Source organism: Lemur catta, chromosome 2, assembly GCF_020740605.2.
Source record: "Lemur catta isolate mLemCat1 chromosome 2, mLemCat1.pri, whole genome shotgun sequence".
NCBI classification, from domain to species: Eukaryota; Metazoa; Chordata; class Mammalia; order Primates; family Lemuridae; genus Lemur; species Lemur catta.
This window is the reverse complement of record NC_059129.1, coordinates 44665430-44678925: the sequence shown is the minus strand read 5'-3', so window position 1 is coordinate 44678925 and position 13496 is coordinate 44665430. Positions and strand designations below refer to the sequence as shown.

At 42.3% G+C, this 13496-nt stretch overlaps 3 protein-coding genes across 13 annotated transcripts in view; 1 reads left to right on the top strand and 2 right to left on the bottom strand.

Moving 5' to 3' along the window:
• Positions 1 to 4047, bottom strand: part of ANKS1A (ankyrin repeat and sterile alpha motif domain containing 1A) — a 194096-nt gene extending 190049 nt beyond the window's left edge. For 5 of the 9 annotated variants that reach the window (XM_045543540.1, XM_045543544.1, XM_045543545.1 and 2 more), the window contains exon 1: positions 3717 to 3996. In XM_045543540.1, coding sequence (XP_045399496.1) covers positions 3717 to 3901 — 185 coding nt within the window. In that variant the 5' untranslated portion in view covers positions 3902 to 3996. Of the gene's footprint in view, positions 1 to 3716 lie in introns of all 9 variants that reach the window. The other 4 variants (XM_045543539.1, XM_045543546.1, XM_045543549.1 and 1 more) reach the window with 2 other exon arrangements.
• A 92-nt stretch (positions 4048 to 4139) lies between these two features.
• On the top strand, positions 4140 to 13270 carry TAF11 (TATA-box binding protein associated factor 11). Its single transcript, XM_045543538.1, has 6 exons — positions 4140 to 4307; positions 5350 to 5531; positions 8843 to 8991; positions 11053 to 11140; positions 11486 to 11582; positions 12599 to 13270. The coding sequence occupies exons 2-6, from the start codon at positions 5361 to 5363 to the stop codon at positions 12727 to 12729; spliced, it is 636 nt and encodes a 211-aa protein (XP_045399494.1). The 5' UTR covers positions 4140 to 4307; positions 5350 to 5360; the 3' UTR covers positions 12730 to 13270.
• The window catches only part of UHRF1BP1 (UHRF1 binding protein 1), a 71887-nt gene continuing 65526 nt past the window's right edge, over positions 7136 to 13496 (bottom strand). For 2 of the 3 annotated variants that reach the window (XR_006733481.1, XR_006733483.1), the window contains 2 exons: positions 8363 to 8920; positions 7140 to 7166 (listed from right to left, as the gene is read on the bottom strand). The gene's annotated coding sequence lies outside the window, so the exon portion shown is untranslated. Of the gene's footprint in view, positions 7167 to 8362; positions 8921 to 13496 lie in introns of all 3 variants that reach the window. The other variant, XR_006733482.1, reaches the window with a different exon arrangement.

Sequence of the window (13496 nt, the reverse complement as noted above, 5' to 3'; positions counted from 1 at the left end):
TAATGAACATGATTTAATCTTTATTTGATGGCTAAGAGTCATAATAAACATAAATTATAGCACTAAGATATAGTACAATGATGCTTGGGGCATACTTAGATGTGTAGGGCTATATATAGCTTCAAATGGGATAAATTATGCTAGATTTGTATGCTTTTTCTATCTCTTTTTTGTCAATCTGTCACATAGACATATCATACTGCTATAAACTATGTGAAGGAACAGACCATGTATAAAGAGAGGGACTAATTCTGATAGAGTGCCTATGACATGCCAGGTCTAAGATAAATTTTGCAGTGCATCTAGCAATCACTTGGCCTGGCACAAAGTAGATGATGGGTAAACATTTGGTAAATCAATGACATTCATCTGCCTGCCTGAGTAGGTCCTCTCTCTTATATACTGTTTCTAATTTGCCATGGCCTGGAAAACAGATCCCCAAACATGAAAGAACACATTCAAAGTGTGTCTGGCATGGTACTTTACACAGAGCAGGTGCGTGGCAAAATTGTATGTGCTGAACTGAGGATGGCTAACATTGAGCACTTAGAATGCGGGAGGAATTACAGTACGTTCCTTACGCGTATTATCTAAGATAATACCTATAAGGCAGATAATAGTATCCCCATATTACAGATGCAAAAATTGAGGATCAAAGTGGTTCACTTGAATAACATCAAGCAGCTAGTCAATGGAGGCGGTGGAATGTGAGTCAAGCAGTCTGACTTGGGAACAAATGGTCTTAAGTATAATGCTATACTGCCTCTGAATAAACGTACAGGAAAGGAATAAACGTATAAGGAAAGTTGGAAGAACATGAAGTTTATAGCACCTTTTTGTTCGGTAGACATCTTTGCTGTCTTTCTGACACTCAGGTATGGTCTCAACAGGTGAGAGTTACTATTATATACGTAAACATTACTGACAGGCCAAAGTGATAAACTGTGAAAGCTAGGCGAGCAAAGTACACTACAGATGCTACGTCCCAAAGAAGTAGAAGCTTGAGAGATCTGTGTGTATTAGGGTCAATAGGAAGGACTTTAAGAAGTTAAGACCTAAGCCCGAGCAGTGTAAGAGATAACGGATGGGGTGAGGGGAAGGGGACATTTTGTAGCTTAAGAATAAGCACAAAGCCTTCATGGAATTGGGGTGGGGGGGGCACGGTGATCATAAATAGATAAATAGACAAACACACATGTAGTGTGGAACATTTATATCCACTGCAGCTGTAAGCTTCTATTCCTGCCAGCTTTACTTCATCACCCGAACACCTGGACAAAGGCAGGTTGCAGTTGGCAGTACAAGTGGGGGTAGGATATGGCAGCTAATACAAAGGCCAAATCTGAAGCTATGATTCCACAGCGCTCAATAAATAATCCAGGGTCTTTAGCAGGGAAGGGGGATTGGGGACATAGGGGACCTACCTTCTACTATTTCCAAACGAAAAAAGGGAGAACATGCCGACCTAGGAATGATCTCATTTGCTCCAAAATCTTTCACTAGGTTTAACCAGAGTCACCTCTAATTAATGACACACCTAGTGTAACCAGTGCCTGCAGATCCTCCCTGCCCCCAGGAGTCACAGGAACGAGAGGCTGGGGAAGCTCTTAGGCATCTACCCTTTCTGCAGCAGACACAGGAGCAACTCAGGAGTCAGCTCTTTAACTCCGGGGAACGAAGACACCACCCACACTTCATGGCAGAGACCAGACACATCAACAGAAGGCCAAAAGTAAAAACACTGCGCTCAACAGATTTCCTAGTCTTACTAACTCTATGGTAGTTAAATCCTCAGAAGAATTTCAACAGTCTCTGAGTGAGAGCATTAATAATAATTTGACCTATACTTCAAGGAGGGAAACATGTGAAAGTTACTCACTTAAGCAGGATATGCTACGGATTCAGGTATCTCTGGAAAATCTCCAAATACTACATCATCAACTCATTACAGACAGAGGCATTTCCAAACTTGTATAGTCTTTCCCTCTCAGACATCAGAACTGCATAGTGCCAAAGTAATCCAGGTAAGATTCAAAACCCAATTCATGTATTTGATGTACATTTATTGAACACCTGTGAGTCATCAGATACTGACCTGGGGACTGGGAATACAAACGTGAGAAAGACTGTCACTCTGCTAGATGGAAGTGTACCCATTCATAATTGTTTACCTTTATCATGCCCAACCACTCAAGGGTCCAGGCAGGAAGTTCTTCTCCTAGTGCCCCATAAACACCAAATAAGTCTGCTTTCTCAATTCTGTGCCTCTGATCATGGGATGTCCACCTGGACTGTTCCCACCACACTTCATCTACCCAAATCCTCACATCCTTCAGGCCAGCTTAAGTCCTCCACCTTCTGGAAGCCCTGACCTCCATCCCACACCTAAATGATGTCTCTGTTCTCTGAACTGTTAAAATTACAGCAAGTATCACCATCAGTCTATTTAGAAATTTTTTTTAATTCATAAGTGCATCAGACCTGCAAACTTAATTTCAGCCACTACTGGAAAATGAAATTTTTTTTAGAAAAAAGAAAAAGAAAGAAAGAGAAATTTATCATTCGCTAATTGATACAAATCTTGAGTACCTACAATGAGCCAGTGTTGTTCAAGGGGCTGGAGAAACAGCAGCAAACAGTACCGGTTGTTGCCTCCTAAAGGGTAGCTCCTGGGAAGGTTTCCTCTCTCATATGTCTTTTTTAAATCTTCCTATAAAGAGACCTGGGTTGGCACTCAGTGCTTAAGACCTAACAATTTATTAAAGCCTCAGATATCTTTGGTCCAAGCTCAAATTGAAGTTACATAAAGTAATGGGGAACAAAAGCTAACGAAGCCATTTCTAAATGAACTTCCACTTCTTAAAAACCTCAAAAGAACAAGGAAGGAAAAGAAAACAGGCTATGAAAACACTGCTGAACCAACACATTTAACTCACACTGACAAAGCACCTCCAATCCTCCTTCCAAGCCACACAAAAAGTGATCTCTCCCCTCAATTCTTAAAGCCCCAGATTCAAGTGTTTAACAATAGACCTTGGGAAAGTGTAAAGCATCCCTCAGTTTCCTAAACAAGTCTTTTTAAACCTTTATTTCCTAATGAATAAGCCCCCTGATGAATATCCAGTGAGATTCACGACAAGGAGCTACAATTTGAGCTTCAGGCACAAGAGAGACTCAAAGAGGAACACCTTGAACGTGATAAATCCAGAGACAATTTTAATACAAACAAAAGCCAAATGCTGCAGAGCTTGGTGGAAGGTTCCAAGTTCCTAAGAGAAGGGAATCAACAGAATTTCCTCCAGGAGAGCCGCGAGATTCTGCAAGGCATGGGAGTTTCTGCAGGAGGTGAGGGAGATTTTATACGAATATGTAACATGTGCATATTTGCTCTAAAGTGGCTTTGGAGAGATACAGTAGCTGGCACCCGAGAGCGAGCGAGGGTGAAGCGGGCTGTGCCATGCGGCGAAGGCTGCCACCTGGGCACTCCCACCATTCTTCGCAGCCGGGTCAGGACGCGAGACAGGAGAGTGCGGCGCCGCAAGCCCCGGACCCGCGCCGCCTCCGGCCCCCTGCGCCGCGGGCGCCCGCCCGCTCCCGGGGGCCCGCCACACGCCCACCCTGCCCCGGCCTCGGGAGCGCGGACCTCTCCGGGGATCCAGGAGACGGGCGGGGTGGAGGGGGTCTCCAAGCAGCGGCCGGCCCCAACGCGTACCCACCTGAGCAGACTGGAGAGGGGGTGGCTGGAAGAGCCCAGGCCGCCGCCGCCGCCGCCGCCCCCGGAGCCGCCGCCGCCGCCGCCGCCCCCGAAGCCTGAGGAGAGCCGCTTCCCGGACAGCAGCTTCTCCACCGCCGGGAGGTGCCCGGTGCGGGCCGCCTCCAACAGCTCCTGCTCCTTCCCCATCCCCAGGGCCGCCGCCCTCTGGACCCCCTCCCCCGGGCTGCAGCCAAGCCTGCTCGGGCTCCCAAACTTTCCGTCTCCGGGCAACGCACCCCCCAAACCGGCCGGGGACACCACCCCCCTCCCCCCCCGCCTTCCCCCCCTCCCACCAGCGCGTCACTTCCGGGATCTGGCGTCGCGCGTCACCGCGCCCCCGCGCCCCGCCCCCTGGCCCACCTAGCTGGGCGGGGCTCCGCAGACAAGCGCAGGTGGACCTAGCTGTGGCGAGACCGGTCTGTGGGGGTAAAGGGGCACTGCCGTGTGGACCCCCATTGTAGGTGGAAGGGGACAAACAGTGCCCACCTGTACGCGCCTTCCGACGCGCGCTCCTTCTCCAAAGGTTTTGAGAGCTCCTGGGACAGGAAATACGGTAATGGGTCCAAGCGGTGCAGGAACAAAGAGAGAAATGTGGTAACGCGCACCTAAATTTCCAAGTCCGTCCTTTCAGGATGCAAAATCAAATATGTATTAGGTGCGGGGACCTAGTGATACAAAGACGAATAAAACGCCCTCCCCCTAGTACCTCAATGAGAGAAGAGAGAAAAATTTTAAAATAGAAACATCCTGGCCACTTTGTCGTCCCAGTTAAAGAAATGGCTCGTTAAAGAAAAACGTGCAAAGGAGAGACCGCCCTCTCTGTAGGTTTCTTCTTAGTTTTGATGAGATTACCAAACTAACATAAAAAGTCGGGTTTATGCAACCAACCCCAATCTTGAGTACTGCAGAACTGGAAAAATCATTTAATTGGATAGAAACTGTGTCCGTTTTGTTCCCTGGTACTAGAACTGCTCCTAACTCGAAGTAGGCGGTCCATAGTTGTGGAGTGGATGAATGGACTGGATACGTTATGCTCAAGCTATACAACTTTTTTTTAAGGTGCTCGCGGAATAGAAGGGAAATGCTGGCAATTCATTGTAAACACGGGCCCTCGGTCTGTCTAGTTGAAATATACAAGGTTGAGTCCCTGCCTGAAAGTTTTCTAATCCCAGGTAGCCGCATTCCACGACACTGGCATTCAACGGAACTGAGTTTTCGCCCCTGTCCCCCAACTTTTGTCTGAGAAACGGGTTAAGGAAGGGGTTAACTGACATTGCGTTTTTAGAAAGGCGGAAAGGGAAAAGAAATCCTTTAGTAAACAAAACCGCGCTCCTTTACAAATGCTGTTTCCAGGGCAGGAGGATCCACAATCTGAAATTCGCAGGTCCAATTTTCCCTCTCTCCAATGTTACCAAACCAAAATTAAAACGAAGCCCTCAAGTCCGCAGCGCGCTCCTCAAACTGGCCCCTCCGAGGAGCGGTAGGGGCAGTGTCATCACTGCGCGACGGCGGGAAGTAAGTTCCTGGCCTGCTGTGCAGTTCTGGATCCCGGAGCTAGCGCGTCTGACATCGCTGTAATCTCCTCTCCCCTCCAGTCCTGTCCGAAATGGACAATGCCCGCGAGTCGCCCACGGACAAAGGTGGAGAGACAGGGGAGCCAGATGAAACGGTCACTGCTCCCGGGGACCCGGGAGCTACCGATACGGAGGGGATCCCACAGGAAACTGACGGAGACCGAGACGCGGACTTGAAAGAAGCTGCAGTGGAGGACGGCGAGGTAGGAAGAGATGTGTTGATGAGGTTGGAGGAATACACCGAGATTGTGTTACTGGATGCTCTCCGGGCTTCCTGATTAGTCCTTTCCAAGCTTTGCGAATTCGAACTCACCACGACTCCCTCTAGATCTGAAATCTTGAACGGGTAGGGAGGGGACAACAAAACAGAACTCTACTGCTAGTGCGGTTCCAGAGACGCAAGCACTAGATTTTAATTCTTCCCTTTAGGTACTAAAGCTACTTCTAGGGAGTTTTAAATAGCTTTTGGGTTTTCTTGGTGAGGAAATTGGAGTGCAGTGTCACACTGAGACTTAGGGCAAGAGCTAAAATCCAGGATTCCTAGCAGCCCTTTCACCGCAATATGGTTCCTCTTAGATACTGTGTAAGACAACGTTTGCCTTTATAGGCGGGAGAATCGACCAGATCTATCAAAGGGTGATTTTGAAGGAGCTACAGGTTATAGCATGTTCTTACCCTCCTGGGACATTTAATTGCTATGAGTGACCTGGATGCTAACGTCCACGGGTTTCTATAGCATAAAAACATCAGTTACCACTCTTAGAGCTCAACAGTGTTGCCTAGCTCAGCTTCAGCCATGGGATGGAATCTTAGTTTCTCTGGGTTCCAACTCTAGAGGTAGAATCTTGGGGTCTTAGGGCTAGAAGCGACTTAGGAGATCATGGTGTGAACATTAGATGGAAATAGCTTTTCAGAGCATAAAGTTGCATCAAACATAAAGTAAGAACTTGTAGAAAAAGAGAAAAATGTGACAAAACTCTTCTAAAAAGGAAACTTTAAAACGGTTCTCAGGGACAGAAAGGATTTAAATAATTAGCTTAGTCCACTAGCGAGCTCACTACATATAGAAATTTGCACCCAACAGAGGATAAAATTGTGATACTTCTGAAACACTTTTAAAAATTGATCATGTACCAGCCACACACACAAAAATTCTACTATTTATTTATTTTTATTTCAAAATATTAAGGGGGTACAAATGTTTTTGTTACATGGATACCTTGTATAATGCTTAAGTCATGGCTTTTGGTATGCCTGTCACCAGAATGGTGTTCATTGTACCTGATAAGTAAGTTTTTAATCCATCACGTGTCCCTTGTCCCCCCTTCTTGGTTTCTAATGACCTTTATATCTTTTTGTGCCCATGTGTACCCATAGTTTAGCTCCCAATTATTAGTGAGTGCATATGGTGTTTGTTTTTCCATTCCTGAGATACTTCACTTAGGATAATGGTCTCCAGTTCCATCCACGTTGCTGCAAAAGACATTATTTTAGTCCTTTTTATGGCTGAGTAGTACTCCATGGTGTGGGTGTATGTGTGCGCACATATATATAACATTTTCTTTATCCACTCATGAATTGATGGGCACTTAGGTTGATTCCACATCTTTGCAACTGTGAATTGTGCTGTGATAAACATTCGAGTGCAGGTATCTTCTTGATAAAATGACTTCTTTTCCTTTGGGTTACTACCCAGCAGTGGGATTGCTGGATCAAATGGTAGTTCCACATTTATTTCTTTGAGGAATCTCCACTCTGTATTCCATAGAGATTGTACTAATTTGCAATCCCACCAACAGTTTATAAGCTTTCCTTTCTCTCTGCATCCACACCAGCATCTATTGAGAAAAACATAAGTTCTTAAAAGTAGAAATTATAACAGGCCACATCAAATTCTATGGGATTTAACCAAAGCCTTATTTAGAAAAAAAAAGTTCATAGTCTTACATATTTTTATTAACAAAGAGAAGATATTGAAAATAAGCACCCAACTCAGGAAACCAGAAAAAGAACAAAAGAAACAAGAAGAGTATAGGAACAAGGAGTTAATAAGGGTAAAAGTAGATACTAATGAATTAGTGCTTAAAAAAATAAGAAATGATCAAATTAAGAACTGATTATTTGAAATGTAAATGTACAACATTACAAAATAAGAAAATAGACACTGATGTGAAAATCTTCAAAGTTATAAGAAAATTTAATGTTCAAGTTTAGGCCAAATAAATGTGAAAATCTAAGAAAAATGGATGCTTTTTTAGGAGAATATAAATCACCAAAATTGAAGCATAAAGAGATTAGAAAACTTGTATAAATCAGTAGCTAGAAAGAAATTGAAAAGATTGTCAAAGATACAATACTTTCACTCCCACCTACCCCCCATATTCCTATATGAGTTTAAATCTGAATTCCTCTGTAAGGGAAACAAATCTCATTAATGAGTTTTATAGTATAGTTATGATTCCATATTAAGTTGGGAGGGAATAAAGTTTGAATTTGATTTTTATTGTTATTAAACATTTATTAAACATTTACCATGAGTAAAACTGTGTTAATTGCTGATGCAAGGCCGGGCGAGGTGGCTCATGCCTGTAATCCTAGCACTCTGGGAGGCCGGGGCGGGCGGATCATTTGAGCTTAGGAGTTCGAGACTAGCCTGAGCAAGAGCGAGACCCCGTCTCTACTAAAAATAGAAAGAAATTATATGGACAGCTAAAAATATATATAGAAAAATTAGCTGGGCATGGTGGCGCATGCCTGTAGTCCCAGCTACTTGGGAGGCTGAGGCAGGAGGATTGCCTGAGCCCAGGAGTTTGAGGTTGCTGTGAGCTAGGCTGACGCCACAGCACTCTAGCCCGGGCAACAGAGTGAGACTCTGTCTCAAAAATAAATAAATAATTGCTGATGGAAGAGAGATAGAAATAATAAGAGACAAACCTATCTTCAAAAAATTTTCAGTCTACTAATGGGAAATATTTGCATGATATGGTAGGATTGAAGGATAAGAAGAAAAGAGCACTACATGTGAGAAACTCACTTAAAAGCTCCAAATTGAATGAAACACCGTTTTGATGAGAATGGGCCTCCTTTCCATGTGGAATCATCCTCAGTGAAGAGACCTATAGATCTGGAGGCAGAATAGCTGACTGGATGGAGAGGACTTTGCTGACATCCGCTTTACAGAATGAGATCAGAAGAGTGGGCCCACGTGGAGAGTGGTTTTCATGATCCTTGGCATTTCATTGCCCTTGTAAACATATGCTGGATTTGTAATCATAGCTGAACTGGAAAACTGGATTATTTGGCTGGTTTTCTTTCCACAGCGGAACTATAATCTTCCTTTAGGAGAGAGATTGTATCTTATACTTGATGGTACAGTCAGTGCCTACAATCAAAAGACTACTCAGTAAATGGATTTGTTGTTTTGTAATGAGGATGATGAGGATGATGTCTTTATACCTTGCCCATGCCTAGAAAGTAGGCCAAATATATAATAGGGTTTCTTTCATCTTCCCAGCTCAAGAGTCAGGATGTCTCAGATTTAACAGCAGTTGAAAGAGAAGACTCATCATTACTTACTCCTGCAGCCAAAAAACTGAAAATAGATACCAAAGAAAAGAAAGAAAAGAAGCAGAAAGTGGATGAAGATGAGATTCAGAAGATGCAGTAAGTCACTTTCTTACCATTCCCCATTTCAAGGCTCTAACTTGACCACACAAATTGAATAAAATTTTCTTGGCCTTTAAAATTTTGTTCTTTTTAAACTCAAAAAGAAAATAAAGCAGTTAATACATTATGTTGTAGCACAGAAAATATAAATAGGTAAAAAGAAAAAATATCACCTTACCACCAAGAGATATACACTGCTAATATTTTTATGTATATTCTCCAGGATGTATTCTATACATGTACAAATAAAATTAAATAATTTTTTTCAAAAATGTCAAATACTGTTTTGTTTTTGAGACAGAGTCTTGCTCTGTCTCCCCGGCTGGAGTACAGTGGTGTCATCATAGCTCACTGAAATCTCAAACTCCTGGGCTCAAGCGATCTTCCTGGCTCACCCTTGTGAGTAGCTGGGACTACAAGTCCGCACCACTATGCCCAGCTAATTTTTCTGTTTTCTGTAGAGATGGGGATCTCACTGTGTTGCTTAGGCTGGTCTGAATCTCCTGGCCTCAAGCGATCCTCCAGCCTTGGCCTCTCAGAGTGGTAGGATTACAGGCATAAGCCACTGGGCCTGGCCCTTTATGACATTTTCTGATTACAAAAGTAGTATGGGCTCATTCCAAATAATTCAGAGAATACAGAAAAATAGAAAAACTTACCCATAAACCCACCACTCAGAGTTTACTCTATATGAATTTGGGTATAATATTTGGGTGTATATCTTTTCAAAAATTCTTTAGATATTTGATATGTATAGCTAAATATTTTCATGTCAGTAAATATGCCGATAAGTAATTTTTTTTTTTTTTGAGACAGAGTCTCGCTCTGTTGCTCGGGCTAGAGTGAGTACCGTGGCGTCAGCCTAGCTCACGGCAACCTCAGACTCCTGGGCTTAAGTGATCCTACTGCCTCAGCCTCCCTAGTAGCTGGGACTACAGGCATGTGCCACCATGCCCGGCTAATTTTTTCTATATATATTTTTAGTTGGCCAGATAATTTATTTCTATTTTTAGTAGAGACGGGGTCTCACTCTTGCTCAGGCTGGTCTCAAACTCCTGACCTCGAGCGATCCTCCCACCTCGGCCTCCCAGAGTGCTAGGATTACAGGCGTGAGCCATCGCGCCCGGCCTAGATAAATAATTTTGAATGGCTATATTATATCCCATTATATGGATGAACTATAATTTAACCAATCCCTACAGCTGTTCTGCTTGGGGTTTTTTTTCTTTTCACAAAATTATGATGAATATCTTTGGGGACATCTTTGCATACTTGTCCATTACTTCTAAGACAAACTCCTGTAAGTGTAATTGCTAGTTTAAACAATATGAACACTTTCAAAGGCTTTTTATACATGTTTTCAAGTTCCTCTCCAAAAAGCTATTCCAGTTCACCCCCTGCCAACATGGATGCATTTGTGTCCCCACATTTTCACTAATACTATTCCTTTTTAGGTTATCTGATTTATGAAAAATGTTACCTTGTTTTAGTTTGTGATTTCCTCAGTTAATAAGGAAAGGTAATTTTTTTCATCTATATTGATTGCCCATTGGTATTTTTGTAAATTTCCTGTTCATGTTCTTTGCTCATCTTCTAAAATTGATATGGCCATATTTTTTATTTGAAAGAATTAATTTTAAGATTATTAGCTTTTTTCCATATATTTTGCAAATATTTTCTCCCTAAATCTATTAATGTTGAAAACAACTGGTTTGAATATGTTTATGTATTACATTTTTACCATCAAGGTGAAATGCAGTAAGTTATGGAGAAGACAGCCTAATGCTGAAAACACAGTCTATGTAGTATGATACAGTAATGCAATATTGTTGTGTAAGTTTTTGTTCTTAATAAGTAAGGAAGTGGTGTTTCACTTTTTCTCAAGTTCCCTTAGAGTAGAAATGTTTTATCTCCATTCCTCATAAGCACCAAGCCTAATGACATTGACCTCTTATGAATTCATTTTTTAATTATCTGAGACTTGTTTTATTGACTTAAAAATGTATCTTTGAGTATTCATTCTTATAAGCCAACTTAATTACCTGAATCTTTGTTTAGAATCCTGGTTTCTTCTTTTTCTGAGGAGCAGCTGAACCGTTATGAAATGTATCGCCGGTCAGCTTTCCCTAAGGCAGCCATTAAAAGGGTAAGGGTGAACCACCACACTGTATTTCCATCATATGTTAGAGTAAACCAGATTCGACCTACATCTGGGCATTCTGAAGTGAGTATTAGGCACCTTGGTGGATTACTTAGACTAGAAAATAAAAATAACATGCCCTTCAATTATCTAACCAGTTTTAGTTTTATACACTAGGGATAGGGTCTCAACATATAAAGTCATGACACACTTGAATCCTTGTTTTAATAGTTTCAATTTCAGCATCCAGCCTTTAGTAAACATTTCTTCTGTGCAAAGCTCATTTATTGGTACTATGTTCCAAAGCTAGTCTTTGACTATCTTAATCACTGTCTTTGTCCTCCTTTCAAGCTGATCCAGTCCATCACTGGCACCTCTGTGTCTCAGAATGTTGTTATTGCTATGTCTGGCATTTCCAAGGTTTTCGTCGGGGAAGTGGTGGAAGAAGGTGAGTAGTGTTGGTTACAAATACTGGATATACCTGTAGTGGTCTTATTTTTAAGAATATCTAGGCTGGGTGCGGTGGCTCACGCCTGTAATCCTAACCCTCTGGGAGGCCGAGGCGGGTGGATCGCTCGAGGTCAGGAGTTCGAGACCAGCCTGAGCAAGAGTGAGACCCTGTCTCTACTAAAAATAGAAATAAAAAAATTATCTGGCCAACTAAAAATATATATAGAAAAAATCAGCCGGGCATGGTGGCGCATGCCTGTAGTCCCAGCTACTCGGAAGGCTAAGGCAGTAGGATCGCTTAAGCCCAGGAGTTTGAGGTTGCTGTGAGCTAGGCTGACGCCACGGCACTCACTCTAGCCCGGGCAACAGAGTGAGACTCTGTCTCAAAAAAAAAAAAAAAAAAAGAATATCTATACTGTGGAACTTATTAGAGCACCTGTGGGAGTTTCCATTTGCACTAGAAGTTGACCAAGGAGGTAGTCTTGTACTCTGGACAGCATGACCATTGTTCCTTGAAAATTTCAATATTGGCGGGAAAGGAACCATCTGAGAAATACCCCTCCCCTGATTCCTGTCCTCAGCTCAGGGTAACAGCAGCAGACTTTGTATATTCTCCAGTGGACTTTACTCATTTCTACGCCAAAAGTAAAGATAAAAGAAAAGCAATCACTGGGGCTGACCTATGTGGTATGGTGAGTTGTCCCTGATGTTGTGACCCCTGAGAACTGCCCCCTCTATTTAGTAAAAAGCCTGGCTGCTTCCCATTGCTAATCTCCAACTGATAAAATCTTTTATTTTTTTAAGCAGATTTGTTTTACTGTTGCCTGTGATAAAGCCTGAGATATTATACTAAAGCTAACATGATACATTTCATAGCATTCACTTAAAAAGGAAAAGTGTCTTGGTTTATTTCCTTAGCAAGCTTAAGCATTAATGAGAATTACAGGACTTAAAAGGGTTATGTGATTAATAAGTTATGGTGTGATAATGAAACTTTCTCTTTGTCCTGTTTAGCACTGGATGTGTGTGAGAAGTGGGGAGAAATGCCACCGCTACAACCCAAACACATGAGGGAGGCTGTCCGAAGGTTAAAGTCAAAGGGACAAATCCCCAACTCAAAGCACAAAAAAATCATCTTCTTCTAGACCAAAGTCTAGAAAGGCCTATTACTGACAGAAGAAGTGCTGGTTCCAGACTTCCTGTTAAATGAGACTTTCTGCACTGGTGCTTTAGTATCTCAGTACTCCAAGGATTCCATAATGATTTTAATGTCTTTCTCAGAACTCTAGTATTTGCACGTCTAGAAGGCATGCAGCCTGTTCCATACTTGTCTTGACTAATTTTGGGACCTCTTAGGACATTTTGAGATATTTAATTGTCTCTTGGCTAGCTGGAAGAAGGGTACATGGGCCTTAACCGTCTTCTGGACAGGAGAGCTTCTTTCAGAGAGAGAAAACCTTTCCAAGAGTGCTTTGATGGTTTCACATTGAAGCCTGAAGTTGCTAAAACAGGTTCTTTCTTATGTCTGGTTTTAAGTAGATGAAACAACCAGAAACTGTTGACTTGTGCTACTCTACCAGGAAGGACACAGTGATAGCAGCAGTAGTAGAATAATCTGTGCTTGTAAGCATTTAGGGTTCTCCTGTGGATTTTAGTGAGTGATCATTAAACTGTTTCCCAACTTGCCATATGTGTATTCATTTTCTATCTAGCTGGTTGGAATGGAGATAAGTACATTATGCTTTCTGATGTCCCAGTAAAATTGGTCTTGGCTTTTTTGTGAAAATTTCAGTAGTAGAACCATTAAATTTTTTTCATAAAAGAACACTTCATCAAAGTCACAAATTATATAGAAAAAAAAAGAAATAAATGAATTTAAAATGAGCACTTCAAGCACAGTAAAAGCTCATAT